At 41.5% G+C, this 22,500-nt stretch overlaps 1 protein-coding gene across 21 annotated transcripts in view; it reads right to left on the bottom strand.

Moving 5' to 3' along the window:
* FOXP2 (forkhead box P2) overlaps positions 1 to 22,500 on the bottom strand; it is a 353,146-nt gene that overhangs the window by 7,859 nt on the left and 322,787 nt on the right. For all 21 annotated transcript variants that reach the window (XM_077934627.1, XM_077934624.1, XM_077934620.1 and 18 more), the window contains 2 exons: positions 20,965 to 21,034; positions 20,023 to 20,186 (listed from right to left, as the gene is read on the bottom strand). In XM_077934627.1, the coding sequence (XP_077790753.1) occupies positions 20,023 to 20,186; positions 20,965 to 21,034 (234 nt within the window). The remainder of the gene's footprint in view (positions 1 to 20,022; positions 20,187 to 20,964; positions 21,035 to 22,500) is intronic.

Below are 22,500 nucleotides of genomic sequence, written 5' to 3' on the forward strand. Positions count from 1 at the left end.
TTGGCAGATAATAAGTGATTTAGAAAGTGCAAGTTTGCAATAGTATATGCCATCTAGGTACAAAAGCAATGAAAACAGTTTTGTAAAACTCTGCATAAAAGCATATGCTTAATGCCATGGATGTCAGCAGGCTCACAGTTTAGTTCTGTACTCAGAAGGTTGCAATCCTATACACACTGACTTATGAGAAGATATTATAGGATCGAGGTGTTATTGTGCAAAGGAGGACAGCTTTCACTGTTACTGCCTGCCTGCATCTCATGCAGGGGAGGAAATGCCCCTTTAAATGTAAAATTAATAAGAAATGGTATATATTACTCATTCAAGTCAACTTCTGCTAAAAGGACTCTATATATGGAAAAACAACTCTTAAGAATCATAACAGTATATGGCATATATAAACAGTGTACAGTGTTTGTTGTATTGGAGGGAGGGTCCTAAATAGGTGGATTTGTTTTCCGTACAAGGCATGAACATTTTGGGTCTACTTCTGGGTTGGGCAATGCTCCTGGATTCTCAAGGACCAGTTGAGACCAGGAGTGTTTTTGTGCAGCTTAGGTGTACCAGTTGTAACCATTCCTACACAGGTCAGATCTGCCCAGGGTAACCCAATACTTAATTAAATATAGATTGGATTAGTGAAATGTGCTCTATTTGAGGATTGCCTCTGAATGTGCCCAAGAACCTCACCTGTTGCAAAATGCTAAAGCATGCAAGCAGAGATGTGGAACCTGTAGTTCTCCAGATGTTATTGTCACCAGCCAATGTAGCCAATAGTCATGACTGGAGTTGTAGTCCAAACACATCTGGAGGGCCACAGGTATCCCATCTGTGTTGACCAGACACCAGTTCTTATGAGTATGTGGCTCTCTGGTTCCAGTCCAGTCTCCCCGCTGTCCCCGGACCTGGTCTGAAGGCGGGCTGTGGGGAGAAGAGCGCTTCTCCCCGCTGCCGGCCCCACAAGCGCCTGGGGGGGAAATAATTTTTTTTCCCTTTATTTCCCCCCAAAAAAACTTGATGCGTCCTATGGGCCGGTGCGTCCTATGGGGCGAAAAATACGGTATTACTTATACCCTGCCCATCTGGCTGGGTTTCCCCAGCCACTCTGGGCAGCTTCCAACAAAATATTAAAATACAATGGTCTGTTAAACATTAAAAGCTTCCCTTAACAGGGCTGCCTTCAGATGTCTTCTAAAAATCTGGTAGTTGTTTTTCTCTTTGACATCTGGTGGGAGGGCATTCCACAGGGCAGGTGCCACTATCGAGAAGGCCCTCTGCCTGGTTCCCTGTAACTTGGCTTCTCGCAACAAGGGAACCGCCAGAGGGCCCTCGGCGCTGGACCTCAGTGTCTGGGCAGAACTATGGGGGTGGAGACACTCCTTCAGGTATACTGGACTGAGGCCGTTTAGGGCTTTAAAGGTCAGCACCAACACTTTGAATTGTGCTCGGAAACATACTGGGAACCAATGTAGGTCTTTCAAGACCAGTGTTCTGTGGTCTTGGCTCCAACCCCCAGTCACCAGTCTAGCTGCCGCATTCTGAATAAGTTGTAGTTTCTGGGTCACCTTCAAAGGTAGCCGCACATAGAGCGCATTGCAGTAATCCAAGCGAGAGATAACTAGAGCATGCACCACTCTGGCGAGACAGTCCATGGGCAGATAGGGTCTCAGCCTGCGTACCAGATGGAGCTGATAAACAGCTGCCCTGGATACAGAATTGACCTGTGCCTCCATGGACAGCTGTGAGTCCAAAATGGCTCCCAGGCTGTGCACCTGGTCCTTCAGGGGCACAGTTACCCCATTCAGGACCAGGGAGTCCTCCCCACCTGCCGCCTCCTGTCCCCCCAAAACAGTACTTCTGTCTTGTCAGGATTCAACCTCAATCCATTAGCCGCCATCCATCCTCCAACTGCCTCCAGGCACTCTCACAGGACCTTCACCACCTTCACTGGTTCTGATTTGAAAGAGAGGTAGAGCTGGGTATTATCCGCACACTGATGAACACCCAGCCCAAACCCCCTGATGACCTCTCCCAGTGGCTGCATGTAGATGTTGAAAAGCATGGGGGAGAGGTCGGAACCCTGAGGCACCCCACAAGTGAGAGCCCAGGGGTCTGAACACTCATCCCCCAACACCACTTTCTGAACATGGCCCAGGAGAAAGGAGTGGAACCACTGTATAACAGTGCCCCCAGCTCCCAGCCCCTCTAGATGGTCCAGAAGGATGTTATGGTTGATTGTATCAAAGGCCGCTGAAAGATCCAGCAGAACTAGATTCAAGCAGTTGGTTACCACTGTTAAGAGTCTCAAACAGCTTCTTAAGACTAGGGTACCTGAAGGAGTATCTCCTCCCACATGAGGCTGCACATCATTAATGGCCACATCTACACTGAACATTTAAAGCATATTCAAAGAATCCTGGGGACTGCAGTTTGTTAAGTCTGCTGGGAACTATAGCTGTGTGAGGGGCAAACCACAGTTCCCAGGCTTATTTGGGAGCAGTTGTGACTGTAAAATGCTATAAAAGTGCTTTAAATTTCTCTGCATCCTGTCACTAGCTGAGATATGGCTGGTGGGGATGCAGGGTAGATCTTCCCCTGTGGCCATGCCTTAGCTGTGGAGTTCCCCACCCAGGGTGACTCAATCTTGTCCCATTCCCTGATGGTTTCCTGCTGCCTTGCAAAATAATTTCTTTTCCATTTTTGCTTGTTTCACTTGTCCTTTTAAATCTTTGAAACATTGTCATTCTTCCAGTTTTTAATGTCATAAGTGGCCTTGAGCCTTTGTCTTGTGTTTTCAAATGGAAAGTCAGGATTTGCATGCTTATAATGAATAACTTCCTTATGTAAATGAATAGTGGTGTTTTAAGAGTTGCACTCTAAATGCCTTGGCCATGCAAGAGTTAAGATGTATATGTAATAGGTCTCTAACAGGCAGTATGACAACAGTATTAAATCAGACACTCTTGCTCCCGTGCTTAAAATTAATGTCATGCCATTTCCTAAGTTCTAGACTTTGTTATAGATGCTTAATTCCAACACTTAGAAACAAAACAAAGTTTGCATTTGATTTTCTGGAATTCAATATATCACTGGCATATTCAAAACTGAGAATATCAATAATGTTCTAGAGTTAGGTTTTGTGTCACTGGGCTCTTAGTTCTAAAGCATTTACTAAGAAGTCTCAGTAGTTTCAATGGGCCATACTTCCAGAAATGCATGCTTAGACTCACGGCCTGACAAGGTTTATTATAAAACAGGACTGCATCTCAAATCTAAAGGGCACCTTCCAAATTAGAACTGAAACCTCTCGAAGCAGAGAAAATAAGCACCTGTAACGCAGTTTGCCAAGTGCCTTTTGAGGATAAAATGGACAGTTTCTTCACATAACCCTGTATTTAGCCTTCCAACATATTACAGCTTGGTGGAAACTTAATGTAACAGGTCTGTAGTTATTGAATCTGAGGATTTTCCTAGTATGAGCCTGTTTGTCATGAGGCCAGAGGCTGACCTGGTTGAGCCAGTAACTCATTTCTCATTCAGTCCTGGTTTACCCTCAATATATACTGGGCTAAATAGTGTTCATACTAGTACTTCACTCAGTGCAGCTATCAGCATTTTACTACACACTAAATGCACAGCCAGATTTGGCTAACAAAAAAGGGCCTAAACTTTCAGGGCCTAGTCTTCAAATACAAAATAAGTAAACAATACAGTGGTACCTCGTTCTGGAGGTCTGTTTTAACCTGAAACTGTTCTTAACCTGAAGCACCACTTTAGCTAATGGGGCCTCCCGCTGCCACTGTGCCGCCGGAGCACGATTTCTGTTCTCATCCTGAAGCAAAGTTCTTAACCCGAGGTACTATTTCTGGGTTAGCGGAGTCTGTAACCTGAAGCGTATTTAACCTGAAGCGTATGTAACCCGAGGTATATGATAGATTCTAAAAAGTGAAATCATAAACTAATATTCACTACATGGTATCTCCAACATTAAAAGCTCTGCCATGCCTCTCAGCAGAGGCATAGTGTGGGCGGGGCGCATAGCTGTCAACTTTTCCCTTTTCTTGCGTGGAATCCTATTCGGAATAAGGGAATTTCCCTTTAAAAAGGGGAAAAGTTGACAGCTATGGCGGGGCGGGGCGGGGGCCTAAACTCGGTAGTCCTCCCCATTCTCTTTTGAGCAGAAGGCTCTGGTCTTGTATGAGGCAAAGCAGTTGCAGCAGAAGCAACAGTAGCTGTAGACACCTCAGGCAACATGCCTCTTCCCTGGGAAGCAGAGCAAAAGCAAATAAGGCAAAATATTCAGAATGAGGGATGAGAACTACCCCCACCCACCGTAGTGGCTATTGTGCTGTCACTTGCCCTCCCTGTAAGGCTGTTGGCTCCGAAAGAAAACAGAGGGGAAGGGCAGTCACACACATTGTTCTGCTTTATATAGAAATATGAACTCTGAAGAAGCCTTTGATCCCAAGGAATGTCAGATGCTCCTAGCATGCCATTAATAACCATGCTACCGAAACCAGGTCTAACAGCATTTCACAGTGTATTGGTTTTTGACACCTGAGTGCATCTTATTTCACCAACGCTACAGTTCAGCTAGAGATCTTTATGCATTATTTGTCTCATGCTTTTCCAAACAACGTGAAAGAATTTCTGAAAGGCACCTTAGAAAAAACAACAACCACTACTGAGAGCTAGCAGTTATTAGGATATCAAAGGATGAGACATCAGGGCTTAAAAGTCCCGAGCAACTATGCACAATAATATTCCAGGGCCAGACAATTTTTTGCCCCAAGTTCAAGCTCTTAATGCTATGCAGAGGTAAGCAAGGTACTTACCAATACAAGCCCAATTTGTATTGAACATTTAGCACAATTGAAAACATTGTTTTCCTTGCATAGGATAGGAGAAGCGACAAACGAGTCAAACCGTCATTACAGGGCAAATCTAAATAAAGGTGGTCCCTTGGGCAGTTTCACACGTCAACTTTCTCCGAATCTCTGCTGCAGAAATATATGTGTGGGCTTCAACGAGACTAGTCCTCTTCAGGCAAATGAGTGGGACGACAGAGTGGCCAGAGGGAGAAGAGGGACAAGACTAGGAAGAAGTCCAGAATCAGAATCAGAAATGGAAGCAGGAGAGTGGGATGAGGGAGGCCAAGAAACAGAGATAAGTCAGGCTGGTGAAGAGGCAGGGGTTTCTCCCCTTCCTGCTGCAACAAACTCCTCTCCCCTCTGGTCTCCCAGGACCAGGAAGGACATGAAGAGTAAAGGTGGGCATGCTGGCACAGTCTCTGATTGCTTGGGAAAGCCTGGGGAGAGGAGACTTAGGCAGCTGTGGGAAGGCAGGGACCTTCAGTCCTTGCACCTGCCTCATAGGGACAAGACCTACCGAAGAAGAGTCGCTGTGCTCATTGGGCCTAGCTCTCCTGAACAGATCCTGGTTTTTTTTCTACTAAAGAGTTAAATTCACTAACTATGTGTGACTTAAGGTCCGTATAGTTAAAGCCATGGTTTTCCCAGTAGTGATGTATGGAAGTGAGAGCTGGACCATAAAGAAGGCTGATCGCCGAAGAATTGATGCTTTTGAATTATGGTGCTGGAGAAGACTCTTGAGAGTCCCATGGATTGCAAGAAGATCAAACGCATCCATTCTTAAGGAAATCAGCCCTGAGTGCTCACTGGAAGGACAGATCGTGAAGCTGAGGCTCCAGTACTTTGGCCACCTCATGAGAAGAGAAGACTCCCTGGAGAAGACCCTGATGCTGGGAAAGATGGAGGGCACAAGGAGAAGGGGGCGACAGGGGACGAGATGGTTGGATAGTGTTTTCGAGGTTACCAGCATGGGTTTGACCAAACTGCGGGAGGTAGTGGAGGACAGGGGTGCCTGGCGTGTTCTGGTCCATGGGGTCACGAAGAGTCGGACACGACTAAACGACTAAACAACAACAATGTGTGACTTATTGTTGGCTCACTCCTGACATTTTGCCAGTGCTTCCCTTCCTTTCCGGCCCTTCAGCTCATCTGTGGGACAATTTTTTTTGCACAGAACAGACTCTAATTTCAGTATTCCTTGTTCAAATTATGGATAATTTAGTGCAGTTTTGGATGTTCTTAGGTCCTGCATGAAGAGGCACAACTAAGGAAGAAGAGCAGGAGGGGCAAAAGACAGCTGCTTAAAAGTTATGGAGCAGAGTGGGACAAGTTCAGGGCACAGAAGCCTTGCTTGCTAACCGTTTAAAGACCTGGACAAGGTCAAGTTTAGTTTCTCATCATCCAAGCAGGTAGTTCACATGCTCTCATGTTTTTTCTTCTCCTTTGCAATGAGTTCTAGAAACATGCTTCAAATAAGAGCCTTTATTCTCACAAAGCCCAATGCTATACCAAATTCCATACACTGTACATAATTTGCTCTGCTGCATGTAGTAATTCACCTCTGCTTGTTCTGTGACTGCCAATGAGCCTTGAAAGCTTAGATCTTTGGCATGTCTATGATGCTATGCTAAAAGCAAATTAGCAGTGCTGGTAAAGCCTGTTCTCCACAATCTCAGAACCAAAACAAAAAGGAAAAAATGTTCAAAGTGTACATTTCACTTTTAAACCTGTGCATGTGAGGGTTGCTATCATGAAAACAAGATCCTGTATTTCCCAGGCACACAGAGCTTTAATTAAATGCTGTTGAGCTGGTGTCACCAGCAAGAAAGAGGACTTGGTGCAGTCTTTTTCATTAATTAAACTGCCCCTCCCATAAAGAATGGTCAAGAAAATGCAGAGGAATAAAAATACATTTTCTATAGCAGATCAAAATCTAGCTAGCTTATATTTCAGAAACAACAATAAGAAAACCCCTCCTTTCTTTCTTTTCCTGCTAATGAAGCAGGAAAAGCTTTATTATTTTCTTCAGGGAACATCTATTAGGGGATTGCTATCATGAGGAAATAGGACTGGATTTTTGCTTTTTGTTCTAAAAGTATCCAATTCTAAAGTGCTCAACTGGGTGATCACCTTCTTCCTTTGACGGCCACAGTATCATCACCGGTTTTTGGCATCCATGTGTCTTGAGAGACAATGGACTGTAAAGTCAAACTGCTGGAGAATCACAGTGCCTGCTGGGGCTGCAGAGACTCAAAACTGCTGCCTCCTGCATTGTCATCACCAAAGTGACCTCTCTGGAGCGCAAGCCTGGGCAGTGTGCATGGAGGTCCTGGTCTGCCCTGATGATAACAGCCTCACTGTACCAAGTTATAACACTGCACACTCATGCAAAAGCATTTCTCTAGAAAATCCTTCCCCTAGGCACTCTTCAGAACTTGAACAGATTTATTAGAGTGGATACTTTGGTTACAGCCTTTAATGTTGTGGTGGTTGGGCTTTTTAAACACTGTTTGCTTGTTAATTCAAATCTAGCTAGTTACTTAGGAGCTTTACAATATTCTGAAACTTGACCAGTGCCTTTTGAATTGATGACGCTAAAAATCAAACTGTATAAATAAACCTTGCTCTCTTCAATTTTTTTCTGGTGCTGAAGTTGAGATCCTGTAAATGTTCTAGCCCTGCTGAAGTATTTTAATCCCTCGTGTGATGAAAGAAAGCAGGAGCAAGCATGCTAGCTCCATTGCCTTCCTTATTTTCCATTAGTTGAAGGCATAACTCCTTGTGAGTCAAGGACCCACCATTCACATAGGATTATAATAAGACACTAAGTCACATTATTTTAGGTTAATGGGCAAAATAAGGCCACAACTTTATTGGTTACAGCATGTGAGTAGTATTGGCTTAGGCATTGGATAAAACAGCAATACATGACTCCACCACTCTCAGCAGGGAGTCATTTCAGGGTTAACAACCAGTGGGAGGAGCTTGTTGATACAAACAGAACTGGAAGCTTCCCCATGACGTCACCGGGGGTTGTGCCATGGCCCTAGCCACCAGCAGGGCATAGGACAGGATCCACGACCGCCAGATTCCTTTAACGGAATACCCAAAAGAGGAGGGATAGATGATGGCCCATAACCAATCCTCCAACACAGCACACCTATTCCAATGCCTAACCGCCAATACCAGAAAGTTGTGACGAGTTGCTACGAGGTAGGCGAAAAAACCAAGAGGCTGGTGCCAATTTGCCAAATGGATAAAAAATTCCTACCAGGCCCCTTGGGCAATCAAGGCAACCAACCAAAGTCCATAGCAAGGTCAATATGCAAAGGAAGCTGACCTAAAAGGGAGGGAGGGAGATCTAATGCAAGCAGGAACCGACTGGGAACAGAGCGCTGCCGTGGCTGTTTAAATGCAGCTAAACCCGCCCACCAGCCGGCCCTATTGGCTGGCTGAAAGGCCTGGCCGCAGCAGCAGAGGCAATCAGAAGCAGGGAGCCGAACACGCCTCCCTGCTGCTGCGGGAAGCTGCTCCCACTCACAACTCCTCCCCTTTGGGAGGAGAAGAGGCCTTGAGTGCAGAGCCTTTCCTACTCATGCAGACTCCCCATGCCTTTTTAGAACCCTGAAGCAGTTGGACATGGCACCAGTGACTTTCTGCAAATCTGCTAAGTTCTGAAGCTGTTTCAAACTTCATGCAACAGCCCAGAATTCTACCCGTAAGCAGTATCTAACCCACTGATACTCCAGCTGTGTTTCGTGTGACATGTGTGAGAAATGTGGAGACACGTTTCTCCACTCAAGCAGTGGAACTGTTAGGGACCTGTGGCTAAGTGTTTGGCATATGCTCCAGACCTTTTCAGGCTTCAGATGTGCATTAGATCTTGGCTGCCACAGAAACAATGAAGCAGCCTGTAAAGAAGAATGGTGTAGCATATGGCCTGTAGTTGCGTAAAGCAGAGCCCTTGAGAAAGACAAAAGGAGCTGTCTCCTTCTCCAACATCACAGAAGACAAACGGTCACTCAAAAGGCTAGATTTCAACCCATAATGGAAGGGGGTTAGCACAAGAGGATCATTGCGCATTTTGATAAATTATCCACCACGGATTGTCAGAATTGCTGGATTTAAACATATGTTGACCGGCAGGTTTGAAGGCTTCAGATCTCAGAGGCATAATATTTCATAAGAACAGCTGGATGTAACAATCCACACGGAAGTGCTGGAATCTTATACATTTTAATACTTGTCAACCAAATTCAAGATTTTGTTATCTAATGCTCTTTTTGAGGGGCCTTGCATGTGAACTGAGTGCCTCCTTTTGGAAGAAGGTTTTTCAGCCCATCCACAGAAGTAAGGTGACCCAAATGAGAGAGACTTCGATTATCTGAAAATGGGGAAATTGCAGGTGGAAGGAGAAGATTTAGGGAGGATTTTAATGTGTTGGAACTGTGTGATGTTTTGTATTAGCATTTTATAGGCTATATTTTTGCAGCTATGTTATGCATGCTTACTTGGAATTAAAGGCACAATAAGTTCAGTGGGACTGACTCCCAAGTTAGCACACAAAGGTTGGCAGCCTTTGAGTACTCTTTTATGCCAATGGTTTTCAAAATGTTCTGGGCCTTCAGGATAGGGCAGGGTGAATTTAAATGAAATACATTGTTCCTATAGGTTTTCAAAATGTTTCTCTGAACTCAAATCAGCTTAGAAGTAAAATGGACGACAAGAGGCATCCGTTACAAAGGAGTCCCCAAGTAATAGTGATTGGGTTAAGAAAAGCCGTGCTTATATTTCTTTCCTGATCAATACCACAGACTGGAATATAAAATAGAAGATATGCTTGCTATTTAGCCACAGTTGCTATATGCTGAATGTGTGTCAAAACTTACCCACTTTCGAATTTAAGAAAAACTCGAACACAGTAATATATATGATATTCACTGGTCCCACAGGTATGTGAAGGGAGAAGGAAATGGAACAGGGTGTAGACACATTTCTGCTCCATAAAACCACAGTCTGAACCAGGCCTATATCTTTCAAATTTTTAAGTTTCAGAAACAGACATTTCCAAGACGATATTTCCACGTTTGAAACAACAGCAACTGAAACAAAGTACAATGCTGCAAAGTTATGCATTTCAAATGTGAAGTTTCGGCCCCCAGGTCTAACATTAAGGTTGGCAGAAAGGCTTTGTCTGTGTGGTGATGTACATCTGTTATGTAAACAAGAACTGCTTGAGTGAAATTTGCCTTCTCTGACTGTTTGTACTGAAGGAATTGTATGACCATAAAGAAAACAGTGAGAGACAAGCAATGAAAAAAGGGTGATACAGAAGAACAGAGGATGAAAAAGGCAACTAAAGAGTACCTGTCCCAGGAGATGCAATATACTACTTGACCTTTATTCTCTAGATTTGATTTGTTTGGAATGCAGCAGGTAATATTGAGACTTGGTACTCATGAATAGGGATACAATTGAAAGTTAGTAATTTCCACCTCAAAACCTCTTACATAGCTAGCACTCTAAAATATTGTCACTGAAGAGAAAGTATTTTCCAGTTTGGCTTATATAAATACCCTGCAGATTTCCAATATAGTTAATTTGGCAGTTGGACAAAGGTCATGAAATGTTCAATTTTCATATTAAAAGAGGTCATGTTTTGTAGAAACACTTGTTCTTTACTCTGGGGGGATGAATCAGAAAGGGGCCTGTGGGCTGCTTTGAACATGGCAGAAAACAGAGGAAGAAGAAAGATAACCTAAAATTCTTTCAAGAGGAGCAGGAAAGCTGCAAAAGTGTCAGATGCCTTGTAGATTGCCAGGGATTAAACAGAACAACCAAAGAGGGTTAATGGGATTGCAGGAAAACCAAAATATCCTTGAAATGATCACTTGTATAGACATAAAGTGTGCTCCGGATGGTGGAAGTGAGATTTGAGAACTATACTGAATAAGGGATATACCCTTTAGAACACTGTATCAGTTGGGCTGCAGAAGGACACAAGGAGGCATTGTGAAAAGTATGAACGTAAAGGAAAGAAATCCACAGTGCCAAACCATTGTAGATGCATCGGTGTGCCCCCAAACCCTATGGAACTGTGGATAGTATCCCAATAACTGAACATTTTCTACAAAAGAAGATCACACATAAACTAGAAAAGATGTGAAGTCAATACATGTAGCTAAAATGTGAATTCAGAATGGCTAGACTCAAAACCAGCTTGTGACTCACTGTGGAACACAAAACAAAGGCCGGATTTTATCTAATAAAGCAGGAGTGCCTTAGGAAAGCTCAAGGCTCATCTCCAAAAGATGACATTTAGGCTCCCTTCAAATGCCACAATTTCTGGTCCAACAAACTGTGATCTGAACAACCAAGAATGGGCTGTGTGCCTGTGTGTTCGCTCCTCTAATCTCTCGCACCTTTTTTCAATGTGGCTTGGTTTCTTAACAAGAATTTCTCATGATGTGCAAACTAGGAATGAATGATCCCTGCAAAACAGAGTATCAGTTTGATCCTGGTTTCTGTGGATTGTTCAAGCCACAGTTTTCTGGTTCAGATGCCATGGGAAACTTGTTTGAGGAACCAGGAAGTACTGATGCAAAAGAGGGGAGGAGGCAGTGGGTGGGCATATGACTTATTGCAGTTCCAGCAAACTATGGTTTGGTGGACTAGAACTGTTATACATTACTTTCAGCAACATTATTTAGGCCTGAGTTTAAGTGTATAATAAATTTTAAGAAAAAAGAAGCTTGTGTGATTTAAATTAATTACCAATGATGAAACACCTCCTCACTCTCCACTTGTGTTACCTCTTTTGTCTTGTGAATTGTTCAGTATTGATTTGAATCCCAAACCAAAAAAAATCTCAAAACTAGGCTGACCTATTAAAAATAACCTATTAAACTGCCCAACACCCACATTTAAACACACAATTCTCTGAAAAAGCCTGCCAACAACCACTTTTTACTGCCCCACCCAATACACACAAATGAACAACTGAAATGGACTATCAGAAATTGTGTTTGAATGGCTATTTTAGTTGTCCAGCTCCCATTGCCTTTATTTTGATTCCATTCTCTTACACACCAAAAACTGTTCCAGTTCATCCATTTCTCTCCTCTTGTTGTGATTCCATGCATTTGCAATGGTCCTTTTGGCAAAACCACGGCTCATGCATTTCACACCAACCTCTTATGGCAAGTTTCTGATTCATTGTTGTTTTGGCGCTAATCACCAGGAGCTGGATCAAGCATTTATGTTCATTGCTTGGTTATGTCTGGCTGTTTTTTTTACACTAATGAATATGTGAACTGATTCCATTGATAAAGCACTGTGTTTGAGATAATGGGAGAAATTTGAAAGTTGTATTTCATGTTAGGTCTTTGAAATGATAGCTCATGCACACATGTAGGCCACCACTTGATGCTGCCGCTATGAAGCTACGCCCATGCATGCATGAACCATTTCTTGATTATTGGCAGCTGACTGTGAATTGAACCCACTGCAGAGGTGATACTGAAATTCTATTTATGGTGTTGTACCTATGATGCCTAGGCTCATTCACTCATTTAAATCATGATTTAATGTTGTATTGATCAAGTGATGAGCTTTTGTGTGTGAACATTGTCTTTATATGTTTATGAACAATGTGATGTGTCATTTCCGCTCTGTAAACTTTCCAGTGCTACTGCAATAATATTTTGGCTTTTGTTCTGCTGGTTAGAGGCTGTGAATTTCAAAATGGGCTCATATCTTTCCGTTTGTAGGATTTTTTTTTGTCACATATAGTTACAAACTTAACTACAATAGTTAAAATTCAAGCAATTAGCATCTGAGCTTGCGTGTGTGTGGCTGTGGCCCAGGGGTCTGAGAATTATTAATCTGCCTCTACAAACATCCAATTGTGGAGAATTCAAAAGAGAACGGAATAAAGTTTTCAACAAAGCATCCATGCATTTTGCTTCTATATAGATCCCACAAAACCCCAAAGGATCCTGCAAACTTCTACAATCCATACTATGGGGATATGACACTTTTCAGCATAAGACAGCTGCAGGCACTCTATCTCTAGAGTGATCTTTTTGTTAGGAGGAAGTAGAAAGAATTGTGAAAGTGCAACAAATGGGGGTTAGAATATTATATAAAAAAGGAACATCAACTGTTCGATCAAAGGAATGTAACATTTAAACAACTAAAGAGGAAATGATAAAGGGCTGCAGTGGCTGCTGAGCGCAACAGCATATAAGGCTAGAAAGATCAGGGAGTTGATGAGCAGGGAAGCAAAATACAAGAGGCTAGATCTGAAATGTGAAGTGAAACAATATGAAGTGAATATAGAGGAGAACAGGAGAATGTGTGTTTTGGGGAGTTGGAGGAGGGGAGATGTTACTTGTGAACGGTATCTGTTACGGTAGGTACAGAAAACATTTTAATTCCACAGCAAATTTATTTGTTCTTTTACTACCCACATGCACGGAGCTGCATAGATCCTCCCACTTCCGGACACACACACTCCTCAATACTTATTTTAACATGGTCCACAACATCACTATAAATATTAAAAAATTAAATACAACAAGAAGGTGGAGTGCTACCTTTTGCTCAATTGGCTTGTCAATTTGAAATGCCAGGTGGTGCTCCTAAAACCTGAAACGTTCATTCAGACAGATAGAGCCTACATGTGATGATGATACAAAAGGTCATATACAAAGCTTCAGCATCTTATGAAGTCCACAAGTAGCAATCTTCTACGCTAAACTAAAGCCAGCAAGAAAGTAAACAAAATCTGTAACAATATCGGGAGAGAGGGACAAAATTTCCAATTTCAGTGTCTCATTTTTCAATTACAGATAGGTAGCCGTGTTGGTCTGCCATAGTCAAAACAAAAAAATTCCTTCCAGTAGCACCTTAAAGACCAACTAAGTTAGTTCTTGGTATGAGCTTTCGTGTGCATGCACACTTCTTCAATGTTAAGTTTAATTTGCCTCATGTTCCCGTCAATTTGCAATTTGTTTTTAACATTTTAGGACACATTTCTCCTAGCACACACCTATTTTTGTATGCAATTTTTGCATTTTATGCACATTTACCTCTAATATACATGTGTGCACATGCTTTTTTTGATAAAAGTAATGTCTTGCGAAATTCGGAGAATCTCAAATTTCAAATGACAGCTGTATTTCAGTTTGCATATTGCTTCAAAAAATTGCAGAATTAAGTAGGTCCTCATTAAAATACAAAAGGCACAAAATTTCTTTCCCATCTCCAACTGTAGGTAATATTTTCAATTATTTTCCTGGCCTTTTTAAGACTGCAACATAACACAACATTTTCAAGCTACCTTAATATATTACAACAAGGAGATTAAATGGTGCTTATGCGTGATGTATTTCACAAAATGCTACAGCAGTGGTATCACCACTGACTCAATTAAATGATTCTCAATCATTCTCCCAAAGCTTGGTGCAGCTTTAAGCATTTGATTTATTTTAGAATATGCTGCGTGCAAATTTCACCCAGTGAACAAGGACTTTGCATCATAGAAGCCTCCTACAACAGAAGAGCCTCCAAAGTAAATTGAGATGCATCATGAGGTGGGACAAAAAGCAGAAATACAAAAAATGCAAAGACAGGGGTACAGGAATGGTATGAAGTTAAAAACACAAGGGAATGAAAGGGATTGAAACTGGAATGATAGGTAACCTACTGTAAGTAGTGTGAAAGCATAACAGTAGGGGACTGGAATAATCAGATATGGGAACAATCTGACAATGGACTGGTTTCAAATTGAAGCACCTCAAACAGACCTTAGAGCAGAATAATCACACTTGCCTTTGGGAACAAAATTTAAAGAATAAAAAAAGTTTGAAAATATAAAAAGTTTGATGTTTATGCAGATCAAACTGCAAAGGAGGAGAAGGAGAAGAAAGACCCAGGCTGGGCAAAAGTTGGAAAGGTAAAGAGGATAGGGGTTGGGAAAGACAGCAGAATACAAAAGGTGGGAAAGGATGAGTGAAGCTATGCAGAGCTGAAACTCCCCTTTCTTGCATAGTGTAGAATTGGAGGACGAAAGACTGACTGAGCTCGCATCTGCTCATCTTTCAGATGAGCTTCCATCCTTATTTGCTTTCTTCCTCTGTGCACTTTTGCTAAACTTAAATGTAACCTCTGCAGCAAATACTGTTATCACAAGAGACCATGGGTACACACACAGCTTCAACTAATTCCAATATTTTAAAATGAAGCTGAATACAAGGATTGTAGTGTGTATGGGCCAAGTAATGCGCTGGGATGGCTACAAGAAAATACCTTCAGGAAACAGCTCCTAGTTCCTTTTCTGAGCTGGTGTTTTGAGAACAGTTCAGAAAATAGCAACTCTCCCCCCCACCCCCTCAACTGTTCCTAGTGAGGGAGAAAACCTCACTAGTGCTCTGGGCTAACACCTGTAAGCCCTAAAAATGTAGCACTCATTCACTCATTCATGTAGGTCAGTTGGTCCCTTGTACCTTGATCATTTAGCACGACGACTCACAGCAACACAAATGAAAAGCACTTTTTAAAGGTGATACCATGCTGCTTCTCTGCTCTGTCTGGCTGAATGACTGGGCAGGGCACAGGCTTTGATAAGCCTCATTCCCACCTCTGGCTCACAGCCATGGGAGATTCTGGGGGAACACAGCCCAGCACCTCACCCACTGTGAGACAGTAGCAGTCTCCCACCCAGGCTTTGCTGCAAAGGCAAGGATCCCCTTCAGTCCTTGGCATCTGCTCTGCCATGGCCCATTCATTCACAGATGCAAGTCTATGCCTGATGATTAATCAGTGATTAACACACGTGTGAAGTACTCCTGTCTCTAGTTCTTTAATGTTGATGTGAACAAACCTAAAGATCGTGTGCCAGTCAAAGTGGATGATATTGAGCTATGTTCCCATTAGCTTTCTTTTTTAACTCAAAGGGTTTCCCCTTCGTCCTTCGTGCAAATTGATGTCACTTATGCAGCAGAATGCTTACAAGGAAAGTTGATATTAGAAAACAATGTTGCTGTTTACGTTCATCACTGTGGCTGCTGCAACCACATGGGTGTAAGGTTTCCTATAAGATCAGTTTTAGGCGTCACAACATGGCAGCAGTCAATAGTCAAGTTTACATGTTAACACAATAACATGGTTCAGCATCATGTGCTGGAACAAGCTCATGCAAGATTTGGGCTTGTGGGGACGGAGGAATGGTTTATTCAGAACCAAAGATTGTGGATTATAATGAACTCTGATTAGTTTAACATGTCAGCTTCCTAACCTAGGGTTTGATGCTGGACTGTTCTGAAACTGACCAGAGTGCCTTATAAACTATGATTCCTGGTTTACATGGGATGACAAGCTGGGATCAAGGAAATGAACCTAAAGGCTGCTCTTGGCTACATAGAAGTTGAAGGAGGAGGACCATGCAAGCCCAAATCTTGCTTGGGCTCATTCCAGCTTGTGCACACAGTGCTAAACCATTGTTTAGAGCTTATGTGAAAAATGGGCCACTGTCATCAATTCACAAATGGCAGAGCAACCTGCACTGTACTATTTCTACTTGTAATGTGACAATGAGGCATTAGTTTACGAAATCAGAAGTCAGGGAAATGGAGGAGAAGGCAGCATGGATCTTGAGTTCAGAAATTTGTCGCTTCAGCTGAATTGTCTTAAAAAGCCCTTCTGAGCTTTGGATGAGCAATGGTCCCTCACCATACAGGAAGCACAGCAATATTTGATTTCATGATACATTCTGGGACACACCTCACTTTGATTGACTTTGACAGCCACTTTGATTAATGCCTAGAAGGAACATGCAAGGAAAACACTGCCTCTGTGCATGAACAGAGTACATTGTCTTCTATACTAGGTACCAACAAACACCTGGGCTTCAAAGAAAGGAATTAGAGACTGCAGTTTTAAGCAAGTCAACAAAGCCATATTAAAATTATCCCAACTCACACAGGAGCTGCTTCTCATGTTGGCTTCCTGTGAGATTAGCTCTAGGTAGATTTCTGCAACAAACACCACAGTCTGGTAATAGACCAATCTGCATATGATCATATGACCTGAAAGTAAACCTAAATACAACTTGACCTTTGCCGAGAAAACCTGAGAGTTAAACCATATGTGAGGTGGGAGATCCATGATTCAAACTCCTAATGTGTGCTTTTATTTTACAAAAAGCAGATTGCAAAGGCCCCAGTTTGGATTAGTGCCATGGTGCACGTGGGATGAGATTTAATCCTTTGCTTGTGCATCATGGTCATGAGCCCATGTGCTCTCTGAAGTTTTCATGAATTACAGAGAGGGGAAACAGTCTTGTATTAAGTAAGCTTTGCCCTGCTTGGCTAAGAGCAATCTGGGGTGAGTGATTTAAATTGGGAAACTGGTGCCAGGACAAAGTGTTAGATCTACCTCCATTCTTCAGCCCCTATTTAAATTGGGTGCTTGTTGTAAATATAGAATTATTGGGAGTTCAACCACTGAACTTCCACATCCTGTGTAGTTTCACCCTGAATAAGAGGACTCTCAGCCTACGTGAAGACTCTAGAGCTAGTGATCAATTAAATTTTAAGAGCAAGGACTTTGTAAGCCTGGACTGCTTCTGCTTTTACTCAGAAGTTTTATTTTATCTTAATTCTCATTCATTACAAATTTATTTGAGGTTGGTTATCTGACTGCCTAATTGGTGTGTTTCTAAATAACTTACCCACTCAAACCAGGAAGACTGGGGTCTTGATGTAGGTCCTACAACATCTAACTATTTGGCAAATGTTCCATGACTAACTTTATGAATTATGGCTGCCAATCTGGCACCTTGATCTCAGTGTCTGACAGCGTATCTGCTCTGTAGTACTAACACATTATCATTGAAATATTGATGCTATAACAAGTTCAGTTATGCTGCACTGGGGTACTGCTACCACAGCCTATCCTAAGCAGTTGCATGCTAGTGAAGTAAGCCTTGGGACATGCTATCTTCTCCCCCATTTTTTATACTTAGATTTTGTAGCTCCTTCCACACAGTTGTTCATCTCTCACACTGAAATCATTTGTATAATCTGCACTCAGCTTCCAACATTAACATATCTATGCACTTTGTAGCATGAAAATACCACTAGGCATGGCGTACAGAGTTGTGCGTGCTGGTTGAATATACACAGTACATGCAGTATACCTCATGTACAATTGGCATATACTGCTCAGTGCACATACAGGAAGAGAAAGAGAGACAGAGAAAGAAAGAAAAAGATCTGCTACCCTGTTACCAAACAACTCTAAATAGCAAATGTCATTCATTTCTATGAAATAGCTGTTTTTAATACACATGATCTAATTCTTGTTTGCTCTTTAAAGTTTTATTGTCTTGGCATTTTAGACAGAAAGAGAGCATTAGCATACTCAGGAGAAATGCTACAAGTAAAAGGCCTGAAGCTACCCAATGCATGGTTGATAGCATACAGCACGGGATATAAAAACTTTTGTCTGATGGCTCACTTTACTTGTTTTAGAGTACTGTTGCTCTCCAGAGCTTATATTCATGTTCTTTCTACTTCAAGTTTTATTACTTCTTTTGTATTATTTAATATATCTAAAGACACTTCCAAAAGACAAATTTTTCCATTTTGAAAAAAAGTAATGGTTTGGAACTCGCTAAAGCACATTAATGGTCTTGCTCAGTAGTGTGTGCCTATAGTCCCCCCCCCCACCTCACAAGGTGATACAATAAATGGCAAATAAAGCAATTAGGCAGATGATCTTCAAGATATAAATATATCTGTCAGATAATGTATTTACAGGCCTTGCAAGAGAAATAAACCAGGAAGCAAAACCACTTGGAAATCTCTAAGTGTACAAAGGCAAATCAAAATGAACATCTCTGATAACGTACTAGGGGGGGAAACCTATAGTGTTTGACTTGAAATTACTATTCCAGCATTACATGTATAATAAATATGGGCAATATGAAAGAGAAAATTAAATAATAAGGACACACTGAGTGCAAAATTTTAAATACAAGGATATTATCATTAACTAAGGACATAATTGTACATTAAAAAGAATCATTCTACATCTATGTCTACTTAGATGTCAATTCCCTAATTATTATATAAATAACCTGGGAAATGATACCTCCAAGGTACATGTTTTACTATTTACTAAACAAAAAAATGCCCCGTTTGACACCCCTGATTAAGGCCAGGCATTTCTTAGGCCTCATACACATTTCTGAAATCCACAATACATCAATTTTTAATACTGCCACTCTCTGAGCTGCATTAAAAAGATGGTGGGGGAAAGATTTTAGAGTAATTAATGATATAGTTAGCTGCTAAATATTAATAGGAATCGTAGTCTTGCATAAAATATAACATATAAACCTTGCCAATACAGACACACCAGTAATTAAAGTTGAATATGTAATTACGCTGATTTATAAGACAGGCAAAAAGTTACACTTTACTAGCTTCTATGTAAACTCTGGGTAACAGTTAAACTTTGCATTTTATGGTAATATAAATGGGCAGTATCTCTGTGACAGTCCATAAACATGATAAGGACTTGTGGGTCTAGTTAAATTACTACTAATTCTAACTACTCCTGCTATGTAATCTTAACAGATGAAAATTCAGTAAAGAATCCAGATATTTGACCGGAAGTAGAATTCATTGCACTGAATATTCAAATGATGATGATCACAGGCACAATAAAAGCACCTATATTATGAGCAGTGTTGCGCCAGTATTTTTTGCAATCACATTAACAACTTGTTTCTCAAGGCTGAAACATGGTTGTATACACCCAAGTCCAATCTAAACCAAAGAGATGTTCCAAGTACACCAACTGCCACAATGAACCCAAGGCCCAAGGCCACAATGAACAGAGAACGGGACTCACATTCTATTCTATGTGAGAGAAACCTTTTGCAAGCACACAAGCCTTTCCCACTGCCCACTCATGTCATCATGCAGTGAACTGAGATTTGTTCGGAGGGAGGGGAAGTGTTCACATCACGTGAGCTGTTTCTCAGTCCACGTGAATAGTTTCTGAATATTCTTGCATGCATTTGAAAGGATGTTAGGGAAACGCAAAGTTTCTGTCAATAAAGGATGCTGACCGCACTTACATGTGAGGCTGAGGAGAGCAGCCTGGGCTGCTGTTTCCATTGCTGTCAATGTGATCCAGCGAACCATTGAGGTCTTCATGGACTGCCTGTAGTAAGCCACTGGATGCGTTATTTATCAATCCGGGGTTACCAAGCAAAGGTAAACTACTCTCTGCCAGCGCAGCCTAGCAAAAGAAAGAGGCAGAGTTTTTAGCCATTTGATCATTGGAAGTAGCTTCAACATGTATTGATGTAGATCTGTGTAAACAGGCCCAATTGATGACGAGAAACATCTCTGGGCCATTTGTTCCACATCTGACTTTGTACATTTGCCCACACATTTGTGCATCGCTGCATGGAGCTACCAAATGTGCTCTGACACCGACATGCACAATGTTTTCTGCTTTCAAACTATTTCTAACTCCAAAACACATTTAAACTCTCAACCCTCACGCAGCATCCAGTTCTTTTGTCCCACAGACACCAGCTGGATGATTAAAAAAAATGACCAGAACTTAACTGAAAATAAAGGAGTCCTGACATTTGCCTTTTCTGCATAAAAATTATATCTTATAATTAAACTTTAAAGTTTTTGCCATGAGCACCATGCTCCCCAACACTATGATGTGAAATCATTCATGACAGCTGGGATAAATATTAATGCATATCCACATGCATTTGCAAAAGCTTCTATCAATCTAGCATTTGCAGCAAAACTGAGTGTTCCAGATTTTGCCACAGGGTGTCCTTCTTGCTTTTTCACATCAAAAGTAATGAGAATTGGAACTAGTACTTCTTGCAGTGCTAGGTAATACAACTTACTTGGGTGATTAACACACCTATTAGCAATCCCATAACTTGTCACATAAACATAAACGTAAACAAGAAGAGCTCTGCAACAGAGAACAGCATCACTGGAGCGAAGTGGGCATTTCAAAGAAATGAAGGCTTGGACAGCTTTACCTGTAAGCTTGCGTTAAGTGCCGCTCCATAGCCTAAGCTGGTGGGTATGTTTTTCACTAACGTCGGGCTTCTGAAAATAAATAATTTTTCATAGTTTAATTCATTTGCTTATTTTAAAGAAGGCAAGCCTGCAGGGTGGCAGAAGGTGTTGATGAATGAATGTTCCCATCAGAAAAGAAAACCCTAATTCTAAATGAAAAATGAAACAGAGTTGGTCTGGGGTTTCAGCTTGCTAAACACAGGGATTTGTGCACATCAAAACACCAAGTTACACTTTTGATGTACACGGTGATCCCAATTATGAGAAAAGCCCAGTGAAAGCACGGATGTTCTGATCTGCACTGGGATTTTATTGCATTGAACAAACTGAGTATTAGAGCTATCTACATGGCAGATGATAATGGTAAGTAGTTAAGAAGTTTCAGACCACAACAAATTATATACATTGTGCCTTTTTATACACAAGGAGCAAAAAGCAAGAGAGTATTCTCACATGTGCGTGTGTGCACACAGGTCTGGATTTATGCAGTCGGGTTATTTCCAAGAGCAGTTATCCCCTAACCTCCTCTATGCCATGTTGCAATTCAACCTGCTGTTTAAATGGGGGTTTTCAACAGCAGCTTGTGACGTGGCAGGGGAGTGGCATGCAATTCTGAAGTGAAGAGAGGACACCGCTGCATGCAGAGAGTGGCCGGCGCATGTTTCTAAAGAACATCCCAGAGCGGTCCCAGAGAAAAATAAAAATTTCTACCGTGCTGAAAAAACTAAGAAGCTTCTAGGAAGAAAAAATTAGAATGTGCTTTAACAGTGAATCAATGCAAGCATCAAAATGAAGAGAACGTTTCTTCCCAGAGTACTAACGTACATGCTTTCAAGTTCTGAAATTTAAAAATATATGCCGCATTGTGTCAATAAATATGTATAAACAACCACATGTGTTTGTTTTATTGAATATTCTCTGTTTCTGTGGAAGGGAAGGGAAATGTATTTGTCACGATTTTTATAGTTCTGTGTGAAGAAATGGAATTCATTAGAACACATGGCAGATTATCATGCAAGGATCCATCTACAAGACCTTTGCATGAATTTTGCCCTCATGGCAGAGGTATTTTTGAGGTTACAATTTAGGGTCCGAAAACCCAATTTTCTAAAATGAACTTGAAGGGCTCCCTACTTTGGTCAAATGTTTACAGTAAAAGCAAGCCTATCTCAAGTGCTAACACATGGGAAGCACATGGGACATGGGACAATCCTAATACAGGGCAGAAACAGATGGATTTTAAATAACAAACATGTGGCAAAGTGTGCATTTGTTGTTGTTGTTGTTTTAAGAGAGAGAAAAGTCTCTAGAAGTTTAACAGCTTTCATTTGTACCAAACTATGTGGGATTCTAAAAAGCGGTTAAAAATAATAAGCAGCGTTCAGAATCCATATGAAATAAATGTACCTTATTGAAAGAGAAAACATCCTGACAGCTATTAGCTTGGATACATTCTGAATATAACTGTATTTTGTCTCTCAGGCTGCACAGCATTC

The sequence above is a fragment of the Podarcis muralis genome, chromosome 10 (genome assembly GCF_964188315.1).
Source record: "Podarcis muralis chromosome 10, rPodMur119.hap1.1, whole genome shotgun sequence".
Classification (NCBI taxonomy): Eukaryota; Metazoa; Chordata; class Lepidosauria; order Squamata; family Lacertidae; genus Podarcis; species Podarcis muralis.